Source organism: Strigops habroptila, chromosome 3 (assembly GCF_004027225.2).
Source record: "Strigops habroptila isolate Jane chromosome 3, bStrHab1.2.pri, whole genome shotgun sequence".
Classification (NCBI taxonomy): domain Eukaryota; kingdom Metazoa; phylum Chordata; class Aves; order Psittaciformes; family Psittacidae; genus Strigops; species Strigops habroptila.
The window spans coordinates 70,734,483-70,751,435 of NC_044279.2; the positions used below are offsets into that span (position 1 = coordinate 70,734,483).

General features: G+C 51.1%; 1 protein-coding gene across 3 annotated transcripts in view; it reads right to left on the bottom strand.

Annotated features, from left to right (window-relative positions):
- The window catches only part of HIPK2 (homeodomain interacting protein kinase 2), a 140,316-nt gene extending 132,923 nt beyond the window's left edge, over window positions 1-7,393 (bottom strand). For 2 of the 3 annotated variants that reach the window (XM_030478699.1, XM_030478698.1), the window contains exon 1: window positions 6,795-7,393. In XM_030478699.1, coding sequence (XP_030334559.1) covers window positions 6,795-6,813 — 19 coding nt within the window. In that variant the 5' untranslated portion in view covers window positions 6,814-7,393. Of the gene's footprint in view, window positions 1-5,148; window positions 5,434-6,794 lie in introns of those variants that run through there. The other variant, XM_030478701.1, reaches the window with a different exon arrangement.
- Window positions 7,394-16,953: the final 9,560 nt, after the last annotated feature.

Below are 16,953 nucleotides of genomic sequence, written 5' to 3' on the forward strand. Positions count from 1 at the left end.
TAAGTTTCTTTGGCATTTCAGCATAGCCCACAGACCACAATAAACCTGTCAGTGTGTAGGACCAGAGGAGATGTTAGCCTTCAGGGTACCACTGTGTAACACTGTTGTTCCAGGTCTCGCTAATGCCTTTAAGGATTAAAGGCTATAATGAACAGAGAAGACAGCTGCCCTTCTGAGTTTCTCAAGTATCTCTGGCAAATACCACTTCCTTGCTGGGTGACCTTTCCTGCTATCCAGGGTAGGAGGTGTAAGTGATTGCTCTTACTTCATCCTTCCATGGACAGATGTCAACACATGCCCTGGAAGGTGAGCAGGACAGAGAATGCAGTGTGAATAAAGAGTGAGCTTCAGCTTCTCCAAGCAAATGTCCCATTCAATGGGAAATGCTGAAGAAAACCAAGGGAGCAAACTATGCCACCCTTCATCCAGCATAAAACTCCCTCTCTCTCCAGAATGCAAAGCAGACAGGTTAATGCTCACTGCATGGAGATGGTGCTTCCCCCCCCACATAGCTCCCCAGGCTTCTGTGGCACTGTTGCTGATCTACGCTATGGTCCCTGCAATCAGAATCAAGCCCAGGAGCAGCTGGAGGAGCTCACATCTCAAGGATGCTTGTCTCCCACCAGCTTTTTTGTACCCCCTTGCAAATAAATAGAAGACTGTTCCTCGGCATCATTCTGTCAGTAGCTTCATCAGACAGCCACTCTTTATATAGCACCTTGAACATACACAGCACTGAATAAACACACACTATTACAGCTTATTATTACTTCCATTGAATAAATAAATTCTAATGGTACAGCTTTTTAATTCTTTTAGCAATGAGTCCAGACTCTTTGAGGTATTTTGAGATGTGGTGATGACTTTGCAAGCCTATGGAGACGGGGGCTGCTCCTCTGCTCACCTGCGTGGAGATGTCTTAGAAGACTGATTTCTACCACCAAAATTACCTAACTCAAAAGGCTACCTGACTTCAAAGGTGGTCCCAAAACACATGCACTTGTGCTTTCCAGAGGAAGGACCTCATTTGCCGATGTGGCCAAATGAGGGAGGATTCAGGTGTGCTCTGTGCTGTAAATGGGGGAAGCAGTAACACGCCTCTACTCCTCCCCCACAACAAACAGACAAATTGCTAAATGCCCTATCTGGAGTGAAATTATCACCTAGGTTTATTTTCAAAACAAAAGATGAACTCTGTACTGCTAGGGGGAACAGTTTCAAAAGAGAAGGCCTCCTGTTAAACACTAGGGTATGTAAATAGCTGAAGAAACAACCTTTTCTGTAAATAGTGTTTAATTCTCGCTTCTTGTTATCCCCCAGTTAACCTTCCAAAAGCAAGTAAAAGCCCTATAAATAATATTTCACCTTCAGAAGGCAGAGATTTCATAGTAAAGGGTGCGGAAACAACCTCATTTTTATAAATGGACTGATTAAGCTATAAAGGCCATGAGTCAGAAAGGTACTTCAGCGTGTGGCCGGCTTTAAAGACATAAACAATTCTAATGAAGTCAGCAGCACTGCCTGTGAGCTTAAATTTAGGTACAGACCTTAAAATACCTACTTAAATTGGGATCAGAGAGGAAAAGGGTGGAACTTTCAAAAACATCCAGTCTCAGCCTACCCGTCCTCTACAGACACAGGGATGGGGAAACCATAACAGCTGTCAGCCCACCACTGAACGCCTTCAAAACTCCTCCTCTTGGGCGTCTCACTCGAAGGTACACACTATCCTCAACTCATTGATTCAACTCCTGCACCTAAGAGAAGTGGTTTAGTGTGCCCCATCATACTGCTGTCTCAGCCTAGCCTGAGCAGAAGGTGCCTGAACTTGCCCTTGACTGGGCCATCTGGCAAGACTGCTCTCACACCATCACCCAGGACCCACTTGGGGAGGCCCACAACCAGGACAGGGATTTACCTCCATGCCAGGTCACCAATCCTTTCATGATCTGACTTCCCAGAACTTTCCACCTCCTGACCGAATTTCCACATACTTTTACATACCATTGCTGTGATGTGGCCAAATCTGAGCCTTATTCATTTAGCCACTCAAGTACCTTATCTGCCTCTGAATAAATGGTTTAACGTCAGAGTTGACCTAAGTTCAAAACCCTCACAGGCATCAAGGAGGTCTCTGGGCTGTCCCCCATCAGTAGAAGACCTACACAGATCATGGTCTGCATAACTAGCTCTTACCCAGTCTGGATGGAACCACATCCAATGGTTTCAAAGCACCACTTGGAAGTGGGAGGTAAATAGCAACCACTGGGTAAATGAGGAAACCAAGGCACAGGAAAAGGAAAATGAAGGAAAATTACTTCATCTTCCAGGCCAGCTGGGATGTCCAGCCAAAGCCAAGAAGGCTTTCCCCACCTGCTAAGCCATGCAGAGGAACACGCTGCACAGAATCTAAGGGCCGATGGCTGCGGCAAGTAACTGTGCTCGCCTCTTTGTCCAAGCACGTTGTTTGCCTGCTTGCCCCAGCCCCTGGTCCCGGCAGCGCTCTTTCCTCTTCCGAAAATAAAACTGCATTTTTCACCCATTACATCTCAAACCCATTTAATTGCTAGGCACGGCAGCATGATAAGAACAATAATTATAACTGGAGGGGGCTTCCTGTTATCCTGGCTATAGCCATATCCTGAGCGAATAAATGCTTAGGCTTTTGGTCCCAGCATTGCCTTCGCTTAAGTTCTGGTTACTAATTCATAAACAGGAAGCGCCTCCGAGTTATCATCTCCCTGCACGAACTTTGGGGCAAAGACCTTTACTCCACCTCAATGGTGCCGCCTCTCCGATGAGAAAGTTTTATGTTCTCTAACGAGATGTGAGGATGTATGCAAAACCCAGCAGGGCTGGCCTGTTCCAGGCATTAAATGGGATCAGATCCGCAATGTGTCCGGGGTCGGATTTTCCAGCTTCCCAGCCCCTCGCATGACAAGGACAGTGTGCAGGCAGGTCGCTGCCTGCGCCAAGCTACAGCAGCGGCACCGGTGGCGAGGTGCAATTTACAAATATTATCCATTAATTCCATAAGCCACCCACATATAAAACTACCAACGCGGCTGCTAAAAATACACTGTGAGTTGCAACAAAGTTGTCAGAAATAAGCAAGAAGCAAAGCAAAGAAGAACAAAACCAAAACAGAGGTAATCGCTGTTTAGAAAATAAAGGTTAAGGCGTATAAACACCACATTTTACCCAATTCTGGAGGATGCCAGGTACGAGGCACCCAGGAAATCGCTGGAGACACCCGCCCAGGGCAGAAATCTACCCACAGCCAAGGAACTGGTGATGTCTAGCAGTGAGCCCTCTTACATTGGGATCTCCCCTGGACCGTAGGGCCTGGCTCTGTTCTCTGCCCAGGAGGAAATGTCACACAACGAGCATACTGATGGTGATCTTGCACAGCAAGGGCAACACTGCCTAGAGGACAGTCCAAAGAACCAGATTCTCACCTGCCTCAGGTCATTCACCTCCTCTGAAGCTGGTTCAGCTGTCCCTATCAAAGCCTCATAGCCAGTGCTCAGCAGAACAGCAGCCATTAGTTTGCCCCAGCTCTGGAGCAGAGGCCATGCAGGATCACACCTGATGAGGCCTGCTTTGAAGCACAACACACTTCCCCGTACGGCTCACAATCAAGACTAAAATTCAGGTCAAACATTGCGCGAAGGTTTTACTTCTGGTTTATTTGACTTCGTAGGGTTTTATGTCCTTCATTTTACTGCTCAGCTCTGCAACACCCGGAAACAAATAAATGAGAAAAACCCAGTAGAAAAGAAGATGACAGCAAAACCTCTGAATTCCTGAAACCGAATGGGAAAATTCCCCTTTCACAGTGTCTAGAGGGGGAGGATCTCATACCAGGTATTTATCAGGCCTCACCTATTAATATCAGGTGAGGCACCTTTCTGCTTCCCAGAACTGGTACTTCAGCCAGCTGCTCAGCACAGGCACACACCAGCCTCACCTACACGTCGAGAATGGTGGGTGACTCTGTGCATGTGCTCTAAGTTATCACTCACATTTCTACTGGAACCATTTCTTAAGGCCTCCAAGCTATCACATTTCCGCCCGGGGCACCTCTGCTGTCAAAGAGCCTATGTTCTGAGATCGGTAAGGTGGAGATACTGTTTCACCTACCCTCGCCTGCCTTGCGGTGGTGGCGGTGGGTGTGCGTGTGTGCCACCCGAGACCACTCGGTTAAGGGCAGGAGGAGCAGAGAAGGGACTGCCGGTGGCCACCGCGCTGATCCAACCCCTCGGCTCCTGTCCTCCCCCCATGGCCTGGCCATACCTGATGCTCCAGAGGAGGCTTACACACCAGACTGGTCGTACACATAACGTAAGGCTCATAAGGGAGGATGGCAGTCCTTGTCTCCTTCCAAGGAGGACATCGCATCCCCTGCGATAAGTTTTTATCTATGCACTGCGATATTGCAGGGAATTCTAAGGACCTCTCATGGCAACTAGGAGGCGAAAAACATTCATTAACCCCTCCTCCACCTCCCTCGAAGCCATCCAGCAGCAATTTAACCCGCAAACATACTGCAACACAAACCAGATAAAACAATCCCTATCAGGCTTTACGCTACCCACTGGCTCCTGCCATTTGAGATATTCACCTACTTTAAGGCTTGAGGCACGCTGCAGAGCCTGGCTGCGAACACTCCTGTATCGGCTGCAGGGAATTTGTTTTTAAGGGTTGCTTTTCAGGGCATTTCCCCCCCCCCCCCCCATCTGCTCTCTTTTTCCAGTCAGGCAGAAGCACGGGCGCCGCTGAAGTTAGGATGCTCTAAGGAACCGCTAAACTTCCACCGCACGCACGCTTCGGTGCGGCACCGCCGCCACCTCCCCGGGAGGAAGCCGGCGCCGTGCCCGCCCCGGCTGCGGCCGAGGCCTCCTCTCCTCTCGCTTCCCTTCCCTGCCCTGCCCGGCTCCGGGGAGGCGGCCGTGCCGGCGGCGCGCCGGGAAGGGGAGCGCGGCCGGGCTGACCGCAGGCCCCGCGCCTCCCTCCGCCGCCGGCCGCTGCGGAGCCGCCGGGCGCCGCCGCGGGGCACCGCGCCGGCCCGCACCACCACCCCACCGCCCGCCCGGGAGATGCGGCCCGGCGAGGAGCGAACTTCAGAGCGATCGCCGCATTACCCACCCTGCCAGCGGCGTTCGCTCGGGAGGAGCTGGGCAGGCTCCTCGGCGGGCCGTGTGATGCCGGGCAGGCCTCACCGGCCCGCCGGTCGCCCGGCGCCGCACCGGGGGGGGGGGAAACAGGCCCGGCCCGGCGGAGGACCGCGGCGGGGGCCGGGCAGGTACTCGCTGGGGCTGCGAGCCCCCGCCGCGGCCGAAGCCGGGGGGGGAAGCGGCGAGGCGGCGGCCTCCCCCTGCCCGCGGCGGGGCCCCGCAGCCGCCCGCTGCCGCTGGAGGCGCCGGGGGCGGCCCGGGCGCCGGGGGGTGGGGGGGCTGCCCGGGCCCGGGGGCCGAGGCCGCTCGGCGGCGTGGCCGGCAGAGGGCGCCGTCGGCGGGCCGGCGCCGACCGGCACCCCGAGCCTGCCGCGGCCGCTCCGCCGGCACCGGCACCGGTCCGCCGCCGCGCAGGGCTCCGCCGCCACCGCCGCGGCCCCCCCGCACCCCTCGGCGGCGCCGCCGCCCCCGGGGTCCGGCAGCACGGTGCTCGGCAGCGGCGAGGGCGGGGAGGGACGGCCGTCCTCCCTCCGCTGCCGAAAACGCTCCTCTTTGTCTGCCTGCCTGCCTCTCGCGGGGTCCGAACTCCGCACCGGCGGCGAGCCCGACGCTGCCCAGAAATAACCCGGCGGGCCGGTAACTTTACACCGCCCGCCGAGCGCCCTTCTCTCGGGCGCTGCAGCCCGGGCTCGATTTTCTCCTCAGATAAGTTTTACCGGCCTCGCCATAGAGACAGAAAAGTACCGTGTCCCGTCCGCGCCCCCCCCATCCCGCTCCCCGCCGGGGTCTCCGCCGCCGCGGACCGACCGATGGGTCCCTGGGCGGGATAAAGCGCCCGCCGGGTGGATGTCCCTCCGGTTTATGTAACGCTCCCCGGCCAGCGCCGAGCCGGGAGGGGTGACGGGGGAGGATAAATGCATCGCGAGGGGATTTAAATTAACCTTGATACCATTTCATACATATATATATACACACAGATATATTTTAACAGCCACCCTTAAATACGCACCTATCTAACATACACACACACACCCCTTTTATTTATTTATTTTTCCAACCTGAAAAAACTAAGTTGGGGCACTTGGGCTTCTCGCCGCAGCCTGGGCTGGGCTGAAGGAGAAGCCGGAGGAGCTGACAGGCGGCTGCCGGTAGCCGCGTTCCCCGCCGCCGCTGCCCGCGGGGTCTCCGCGCCCCGGAGGAGAGCCCCGGCGGGGGGAACTCCTGGGAAACCGGCGAAAGGAGCGGGGTGGCCGGTCCTGGAAATGCGAACTGCAGCGAGGGGCAGGCAGGCACACACGCACACACACAGGCGCAGGGCAAGCTCCGTCCACCTCATTGTTCTGCTCGGCACCGGCACGGACTTCACCCACCGCCCCCCGCCCGGGACCGCGGGGCTGGGGGGGGGCACGGGGAGAACCGGGGAGCGACCCGTGCCTCGCCCCGCTCCCCACCGGTCTCCGGGCAGGGCGGGGGTGCCCCGCCGCCAGCCTCCCCGCAACAGCGCCGGGGGGACGGCGGACCGCGGGCGGACGGGGAGCCCCGGTCGTGTGTGTGTCCCCCCCCTTCCTTCCCGGCGGGGCAAGGGGTGCCGGCAGGTCGGGCCGTGCCGGGGCTTACCTTCGTACATGGGGGCCATCGGTGCAAGGACGCCTGTTATTCATGGCAACGCCGCCACGAACGACGCGAGATCGCAGCCCCCCAAACTCAACACACATCTGCCATCTTGAGCGGGTGTCTCTCGGCGGAGGCGAAGCTGCCGCCTGCCTTCTGCATCGCTGCCCACCTCAGTGCGGGGGGAGCCGGGCACATCCAGCCCCGCTGCCGGCCCTCCGACGCGGCCGGGGCGGGCGGGCGAGCGGGCGGGGGGCGGCGGCGCCGGGCCGGGGCCGGGGCCGGGGCCGGGGCCGGGGCGAGGCGCGGGGCCGGGCAGGGGCGGCGGGCGGCGGGGCCCCCCCGGCTCGGGACGGCGGCGCTGGGGAGGGAGGGAGGGAAGGAGAGAGGGAGGAAGGGAGGGAGGAAAGAAGGAGGGAGGGAAGGAGGGAAGGAGGGGGGCTGGCGCGGTGCCCCCGCTCTCAGCGCGGCATGGCTGCGTGTGCCGGGGCGCCTGCAAAAGTTGCACTGGGGGTGAGAGAAAGGGAGAGAGAGACGGAGGCAGAGAGAGGGAGACGGAGACCGAGACGGAGAGGAGGAAAAAAAAAAGGGGGGGAGAAAAAAAAAAAAACCGAAGGGAGTTTGCAAATAATCAAGCGCCGATGGCACTGATCGCGGCTTCCCAGAAGGAGAGGGAGCGAGCGAGAGAAACCCTCTGCTGAGATTATGTGGGATCTTGTTTAACAACACATTTCAATCAGGAGAAAAAAGGAACAGTCAACAGAAGTTGGTGAAACACTTCTGTCTTCTCCCCCCCCCCTTCCTCTTTATAGAAAAGAGGGGAAGGGAAAAAAATCTTAAAAAAAATAAAAGAGGCAGCTGATTGAAGCTTTGCAATTCACTGGCTGTGGGGATCATATAATTTGAGCTCATGTTTTACAATAGCATGGAAAATTCCTACCTCTCCCCCTCTCCCCAAATAAATCTTCTATTCCCTTAAGGCATTTCACAATCTGGTTCACTGACAAAAGTTCCAATTTATCCTTTTTTTTTTTTTTTTCATTTAGCTCGCTTGCAGTGTAAATATTTAGCGGATGCATTTAAAATAAACATACGTTGTTGCTTTTAGGATTCGGGTTGTGTTTTTGGTTTTTGTTTGTTGGGTTTTTGAAAAAAAGGAACCACATCAAAGAAGTGTTTACTTACTGAGATTGACAGCCACTACTTCCCACCACCACCACCACCCCTTTTTATTTTAAAAGATCCATCTCTCTGGCTGGGCTTTTGCTGTAGGAACACCAACCTGACCAGCATCGTTTTTGTCGGTGCACACGGGAAAGCTGTAGGTGAGGCCGCATTATCCAGAGCCCCCTTTGCCCATCACAGGCTTTGCAAAGAAACGTCAGTCACCAGGTACACATTACACAGGCGAGGAAGCTGAGACTCATGCAAAGCCTCTGGCAAAGGTGGAAACAAAACCTCAGGCTGTGATCCTGCATTGACTCCTGTCTGGATCTGCCTGCCTGGAGCTCCTTACAGGTGAGCAGTGTGCGACCAGGCTGGTGAAGATGCATTCTCTTCGTGCCTGCTGTAACTGCTGGTCCCACAAAACGCTGCCTCTCAATGTCGCTGGTGCCCACCCAGACCTCTCCCATGGCAGGATCCGATCGCAACAGGGCTTGACACCCAACCATTCATGTCAATGTCTCCAGGAGAAGGAGGAGGCAAGAGGTAACTCTTATTTGGGATTTCAGTGAGAGCCAAGCACTCACCAGCCTGGCCCCTGGTCTGGGGGTACCCAGAGGATGCCTATGCTGGCAGATAAAAGCAAGCCAGGGAGCAAGCCATGCTGAGCAGCTGGTGGAGCAGGATGGCCATGTCTGCGCTGCAGAGGACAAGCCCGCAGGCTCCTGTGGGACCCCTTTGCTCGCAAGGTACCTTCAGTGTTTTGCGTGACTTTTTTCCCAGCTGAAAAATGCCTGAAGTAACAGAAGGGCTGTCTCACCGCCCATCAGCATTCTGTTTACTACATGAAGCTGAGGATACGTGTTGCATGTGTCGGGGAGTGGCATGCGGGGCAGGTAGAGGTGGTTGAGGGCGCAAGCGTCTCGGATGGCACTGGAGGACTGTGTACAGCAGAGGGAGCAAAACCTGCTGCCATCTCGTCTCTGCCTCATTTTGAGAGCGATCCCAAAACCAACCACCACTACATCTTGGAAAGAAATGGAGCTGCCTCCAGCTGGACCGCTGGGAAAGTCCAGGCCAGAGCTGGAGAGCAGGCGGCATGCGCGGCAGCAGGCACAGTATTTGAACTTGCTTCTTGCCCCTCTTTTATTTAGCCATGGCAACCCTCAGAGTTTGGCTCTCGATACTGAGTCGATACCTCACATTTTCCTGAAAAACGTTTCTGGTCATTGTAATTCTGCGCTGCTCTCTTCTTTTATGATGGAGCACATTATCTGCTTTCCAAGGCTGTTGATGCTTCTGAGCCTGGCCTGCCTCCTTGCCTTGGATCAGAGCGGCAGCCACGGAGCCCTGTCTCAGAGCCACGGAGGAGATGTGGAAAAGTATCAGGGAAGAGCAGAGGACAAAACCAGAGGAGAGGAGCAGGCTGCTAAAGGAACCAGCTTCACTTCTTGTCATTGTATTTTGCTGCAGTGTGGCACCAGGGTAGCCACATCACCCTTGCTGTGCAATGGGGGCAGGGGTACCAGCTTCTGCTGCATGAGACTGCACTGGTGGCTTCTTCTCCCTCTGTTTCACCCTGAGCTATCCTGTAGCTCTTCGGTCTATGTTAACTCCCCATCCATCAATGCTAGTATGATACAGGAGCTTGAAGCATAAACTAAACTCAGTCCTCACCCCTTTTGCCAGAAGAAAAGAGGAAGGGGTTGGTGGAAGGGTCTGCAGGACTCTGTGCAGCCTAAGCATGGAAGTGGTGCCTCCTGACCCCGTGGCTGGTGGGTGGAGCACAGAGGGTGAGGCAGGAGCAGCCAAACCTCTGCGTGACATACTTAAGCAAATGCTAAAGCTGCCTGGCTTCAAAGCACAGGTTATTCTGCCTCTTTTAGGGGCAAGGTGCTGAGCTTGATGGACTACTTGGCTAGCCCAAGACAACAATTCTTGATTGCCTTTCAGGTTCAGTAACGCCAAGGACATCGCAGATTCTCATCTGCTGGTAATGTGTCCAAAGAAAATTAATGAGGATTGTTCGGATCTTATATATTTTTAAGTGTTGCTGCCAAATGAGGTCACAGCACATTTGGTAAACAAAAAACAGCCCAAACAGGTCCTGACCTCGGCCCAGGTTGGCAGCTAAAACCCAGTGCAGGGAGGAAGCTGGTGGTGTGTGGGCATGCAGAAGGAGCAGGGGTTCACCCTGCCGGGCACAGCCTTCCTCCTCAGCTCACCCAGGGGCCTGCTCAGCCTTGTTATGGAGCATTGTGTACCACTGAGGCAGCAGCATACTCAGCTGCATCCACCATGGCTTCTGGGCAGTGGTGGTAGACATTAAGCCAGGGAAAGGAGGGATGGCTTTTTTAGAGGGGTAGCACTCAAGGGGCTTGTTTCCATTTCTGCCCCCCATATGCAGATCTTGGTGGTCTTGGGCATGTCACTCATTTCTCCAGAAAGGCACACGATGTCTGACTGGCGTGTCTCAGGGGGCCTCTAGTAACTACTCAACTGCAGTGGGAGTAGCAGGAGTTACTGTTTCTTGCTGGAAATGGTGAGAGTTTGGGGTTATCTTTCTTAATACAGATTTTGGAGGTCAAGGTGCAAGAAGGAAGGCAGGTGAGTTTTAAAACAGTGTTGGGTGTTGTGCAGTTTTAGGGGAGGCTGTGTGAATAGACATGAGGTGCTCTTTTGTCGCTCAGAGCCACAAATGCCACAATGGCATCACCTCCTCTTCTCCACTGCCTCTGCTGGGCCCTGGCTGTGCCAAGAGCACGCCAGGGGCAATGCCAGAGGTACCTGCTCCTGAGGTGCAATTTCTTCCTCTTTCTCCCAAAGAAAGCTGAGGAGGTTTGTGGCTCCCAGCTTTCTCAGTTCATTGTCCGTCCACTGCAGTTTCTTCTTCAGAAAGATCAAGCCTAAAAAAATGTACTAATAAAAGACTGTAAGGTACGTTAAAAAAAATAATCCAACCCAAAAACCAAACAAGAAAACAAAACCAGAAGAGAAAACCTGTAAGCACACAAGGTGAGCACGTCCCCTTCAGTGACAACCTTAAATACCTGTTTGCCTTCACGGAGGAGCTGGAAGGCAGCATGTTGTTAACAAAAATCAGGCCCCAAATCTTTCACATTAAGCAAAGCAAAATATTTTTGTGAGCACCAGGGGAAGGTTTCCCAGTGAAATACACACAGATGTTTTCTTTTTAAATGTAAATCAGTGCAGGAATGGACAGTTTAATTAAAAACAAAATTATTAGGTAAGTGCTGAGGGAATCTATTTGCTGGGTACACTCACATATTTTTACTGGTGAGTCAATTGCAGTTTTTAATTTCTTCCCTTCTAATATGATCAGCTCAGAGGCTAGCCACTGTGATGCAGAATATTTGGGAGAGGATTTTTCCATGGATAGCAGGAATTTCTGCTCTGTGTGGAAGTTGAGGGTGCCCAGGCAGCCTGCTATGGTATGTCCATTCCCAGCCTTCCATCTCTGCTAATCATTAGCAAACACTCACTATAGGCTGCCTCTGTGCCATCACCTGGAAAAATCCCTGTCCCTTGTGATTTTGGGTCGTTGCTAGTGGCTGAAACATTTGGGCTTACTGCTGGCTGGGATGCTAAGGGAAAGGGGTGAGTATTAACTGGCTGTACACCCTGCCGCTGCTCTGTTGCTAGACTCAGCTCCTTTCAGTACCACTCATCTCTCCGCACACACCCCTGTTTGCAGGCGTGTGTTTTTCAGAAGCACCCCTGCCCCTTCCATCCAGCCCGCGCCTCCCTCTTCAGCATGACAAACAATACAGACTGTCTCCTAAGCATGTCAGAAAACAGTCAGGATTGGGACCATGAGTGCTTATTTCTTATGTTCTGAGTAAAGGCCCTTATCTTTGAATGCATATGGAAAATACACTGCATGCTTGAGTGGGGTTGGGGACAGATGGCTCTGCCATAGCTAAAGTTCAAAATAAGACCACAGAAACATACAGCAAAATTATCCCGTGCAGCAGTGAGTGGGACTCTATAAGAACATAGATGTTGTTACTCAGTCTGGACATCAATGGCTTCCTCAGTGCAGTGGTGTGGTGCAAATGCCTCTTTCAGGGGGTAACAGTTATTAACAGATTTATGGTGCAGACATACAGAGGGATGAGGCTTAATTCCCTCTATGAAACCAGATGATGCTGATAAAGCTTCAGTGGCTTTGATAGATGTACCCTGATTTAGACAGGAGTGTGGCAGTGAGAAACAGGACAGATGTTGGTAAAATGCTTTAGGTACCACGGATGGAAGAAAGGTGTGGTGAAAGAGCACAGTCTGATTAGTGCCCTGGGGAAGGCAGAGATCTGGGTCACCTCGTCCATGCCTACCACCACATCTGATCACATTTCTGAACCTTGCTTCCCCATCTGGATTATCGCTGAAATAAATGCCCTAAAAATGACATGGCCTCTCCATTTGATGGGTTAAACACAACTTGCCATCATCAAACTTTTGCAGTTGGCTCAGGTATTGTTGTCAGGGTCTTGGATCCTTTTCTTTTTATTCTTGAAAAGAAAACTTTGAAATATGTATATATTAAAAAAGTGCTTATCAGATAATGAAATTCTAGCTGTGGTTGTCTTTCAGACAACCAGGGCCGTGATTTAATTGGAAGTAATTATAGTCTTTTCTGAAGTATAATTTTTAGGGTATTTTTTCCCCCTGACATTTTCAGCATGGGAATTAAAAATAAAACAATGTCAGAATCACGAGACTTCAATCTGTCTTCAAACAATAATGTGGGCTAGTGTCAGAGGTTTATCCTTGGCTGGAAGGAGGAAGAATTCACTAAAGAAAATCCTCCTGGTGGAAATGGCCAACAGCATCTAGTTGTGCATTTTCTGTGCTCACAAATTCCTGAGAGACTCCTGCTTCATAGAGCTCACTAGAAGCCCTCTACCTCCACTGCAGTGGGAAAGGGCACATCAGTGCCTAGCTCTTGAGAGCACCGCATACGTGATGCAGGCTTCTTTAATTATTCCACTGGTACGGCTGTATGAAGAGACACACTTAGAGTAAGGGAGAAAAAATCCATTCTACACAACAAAAATTAAATGTAGTCCATATACCCTGATGAGAGCAACCCAGGGTATAACAAAGTTATATCCGCATTCCTCCCCTTCCACCATCACCCCCAATATTTTCCCAATATTTAAAGAAGAGATTTTTCAAATTACCCTCTTCTAAATTTTGCCCTGATTTCACTTTGTAATTCTTCATCTTCCTTTGGCGAAACCACCAGTGCATCCCCTAAGCTGCAGCTCACACACTCTGTCTTACCCACAGTGCCATTCTCTGCCAGCATAAACTCAGCCTTTTTGGTGGCCAGTGGCATCAGCAGGGCCCCAATGGGCAGAGCCTCAGCTGCCACCAGCCAGCGCAGCTTTGCTGGTACCAGTGATGCTGTGATGCCCACAGACAGATCTGCATCTCTAAATACAGTCACTCAGAAGGACAATTTGGCCCAGCCTTTTAATCCAGCTGCTCCAGACTCAGAATCATTCTGTAAGGATGCTTATGCACACACGAGGAATCATTTTGCGCTTCGAACCCTGTGCTTCTGGATTTGAAATGTTAGATTTAATGCCAATTTTAAATCCATTCCTGAACACCAGTCAAAGAGAAAGGATTATTTTATATGAAAAGGGCAACACGTATGAAGAAAAAAAGTTACGTATGTGAGGCAGGCTGTGATTATGGCGCTGTATAAAGTGCTATAGAGGATTGTGTGAGGCATGGTCCGTTCTGCAAAGCATGTTGTCTTTTTGATGAGGCAATAGGTGAGGTCCCCTATCATTATAGACTCTATGGAGTTATTCACTGGGGCTGAGTTACAGGCCAAATTCCTTCTGGGCAATACCTGCCTGTCCCACTCATGTACCCCACCTTGCTGCTCAGCTTTATTTAGGCCTGTTTTCTCCATCTTAAAAAGACCTATTGCATGGCTTCACTGGAGCAGGATGGCTACATGGCTTCAGCAGCAAGGGAAGGGACATTCCTCTACCCTTCAGCCTCAGAAACAACCTTTTCAAAGAAAGATATCAAGAGAGTAACATTAATTATTTTATTATGCTAGAAGTTATGATAAGGGAAAAGAAATATACAGACTGAAGTAAAATTTTGGCCTTATAAGACAAACTCAGTGATCTTAAAGTAATAAAACTTTCTGTGGCACTTTGCCGAAGCTGATCTTCCATACTTCGGGGATAAGTATGGATGTGCTGACAGGAACCTTGTGGCTTCCAACCCATGCACTGTGGAAAGCCTCATGGGATTTTCTGGAAAGCAACTGCTTTTCCTAAAGTTAAGCATTTTTATCCCCCCTCCCCAAATAGGCAGAAAACTAGCACTGTTTCAAAGACAAGTATGTTGTGTTTACTACCATCACTTTCAAGCTGTCAACAGAAAACACTTGAAATTGCAGGCAAAGTTTCCAAGAGAGCAGAGATGGAGATTTTCTTTGCTTAGATTAAATTTCCCAGTACCTTCCAGCAGTCATTCTCCTGCCTTTGCACTGCTCCCTCGCTCAGCTGGGAGCCTGGAGATCTGAGACCATGACTTGACCACCAATCTGCTCAGGGATTCTGTGGATTTGGGCCAAGGAGTGCATTTGGTACACAACACAGCTCTGAGTTTGGCAGGACCCTCTTGTCCAGAGATGGGAAAACCTTGTAATATTTACACTCATTAGACTATTTAATGGAGGTCATCTCCTTTTCAAGCCCAGATGCCTGTAAGACCCAAACCTGGCCATGATGTCCATCACTGTCGGTGCTGTACCTTGCTGGTTACCTGCAGCCTGTGACTATGGCTTTAAAAATTGTGCTGATGAGGTCTTGTCTTGAGACCCTGCTGCCCACCCATCTCCATGCTGAGAGAGCCAAATAAATATTTACTAATTCTCAAAATAACACCCAGCCACAGTCCTCCTTACTGCTGCAGAGTAGTTCACCTAATTGAAATAAGAATATAAGTAAATTGTTTGTCAAGGCAGTTTATTAGGAAAAGCATTGCTGTGTCAGGAGCTCCCTCACTGTGAGAGATGCTGTGTTGTCTCTCTTAATATTTAATGCCATTTTAATAATATTTCCCAGTTAGGGGTGCAGGCTGATGGTACAGACTGAAGGCCAAGCCTGCCAAAGTAGGGAGGAAGGAAAGCTCCGGGACTGAGGTCACTTCAGCTCCATTGACTTACCCACCTGGAGGCTGGGCAAAGAAAAATCCTGCTCTTCTTCCAAGGGACTCGGCCTCTCCTGGGTCTTCCTCTTGGCAACTTTATCTCAGATTTATGGATATTGCCTTTCCTCACTCAGAAGGGCTCTTTAGAAGTTTAGGGCCACATCCTGAGGTGGTGGAGATGAGAAACCCACGCTTTTTCTCTTACAAAACCAGTTCTCATTGCTATGCCACTCCAGTTGGGCTCATTAATCAGACAGTACCATAAACTACTGCATTTCTCTCAAGCTTGTGATTTGCAGCTGCAATGCTCTTACCTGTTCTTGGCAACTCTTGTTTTGGAAACCTCTGGGTTGAAGTCAGAGGTGTTTTAGCTCAAGGAGTGAGGAGCTGCAGCTGATGGTGGTACCCCAGTCCCCATGCCATCCCCCAGCACTTCCCCTGGCAGTGATGCCTAGCTCAGGCTCTTCCTTGTTGTGAAAGCCTCCTGGCTGAAGGACTGGGGAGTCAGAACCTTTTGAAGCTGCTGCATAATAAGCTGTATTTCTTTCCCAAACATCACTAGACAGTTCAATAATAATTACATGAACTTTGTAATCAGCCAAACCAGCGCAGGCATCCACCTGGCTAAACATAGCATTTGTGAGTAATTTTACATAAAGGGCAGGCGCTTTTGAACTTGGTGCACAGGACTTGTGCACAAACAGCTATAGGAGGAGGGCCCAGTTAGAAACAAACCGTCCTTAGCTGTCACTTTGCTGTCTCTGACTTCCCACGCATTCAAATGCTGAGACTGATTCATTTAATCTTACTCTAAAGCAGCAAGCCACAGACGCAGTTTCCTGACAGTTGCTTAAAAAAGTGTAGCTGAGCTCTCTTAAATTGTCTTCCCTTTTATTATATTTAGACATTGTGATTAGAGTATCTGCCACGATATGCTTTTACTTTAAGGCAGAAGTTCAAGCCACTCTCTGAAAGCAAACAGCGATGCTCCCAGGAACTGAAGGGGCACCAGAGCCAGGGTTTGGCATTCGGGAGCAGAGATCTTCAGTGCTGCTTGTGCTGCTGGCTCCCCCGGTGCAGCCAGCCTCATGAAACCTGAGTTTTCAAATAAGTGCAACATTATTCACCATAATGAGACTACCGGGAAGGGTGGGGGCACAGAGAGACTTAGTGACTCTTTCCATGCATTATAGCAATATCAGCTGAGTAGCTCCTAGGATTTTGCCTTCTCCTTCTTCCTTCCTCAAACCTGGCTTCTCATGGCAAAGGCTTGGATGCAAAATCTGGACACTCCTGTCATACGGACAAGGCTTATGTATGTTTGTGTCACTGCAAAGCAGATTGTAATGACTACGCTTCATGCATTTTGCTCTAATTAAGTCAGTGGCAGTTTCAACACAGATACAAACTTGATGTGCAGCTCTGCCCTTGACAATTGCATACTGAAGACAATACCTGAAAGCTCTTGTTTTGCTAAATATGCTATTTAATATTTTGTAACGTTGAGGTAAATACAGTTGGTGGACGCAGAGTCTTCCTCATTTCTATATCATTACGGAGGAAGTTATTAGAGTTATGCTGAAGGAGGTTTCCTCGTTGTGTGACTTGCTTTGCCAGAGCACTTGTCAGATCCTGAGCTGCAGGTTACAGTCCTGCTGACCACCGGCTGTGATGAGAAGACCCCTAAACTCCAGCAGACTCTCAGCCAGTGCTCTGGCTGCAGGAGCCCTACTGCAGGCTAGCAAATGTGATGAAAGTCTGTCAAGCAGGACAAGGTGAAAGATCCTCTGGGCTC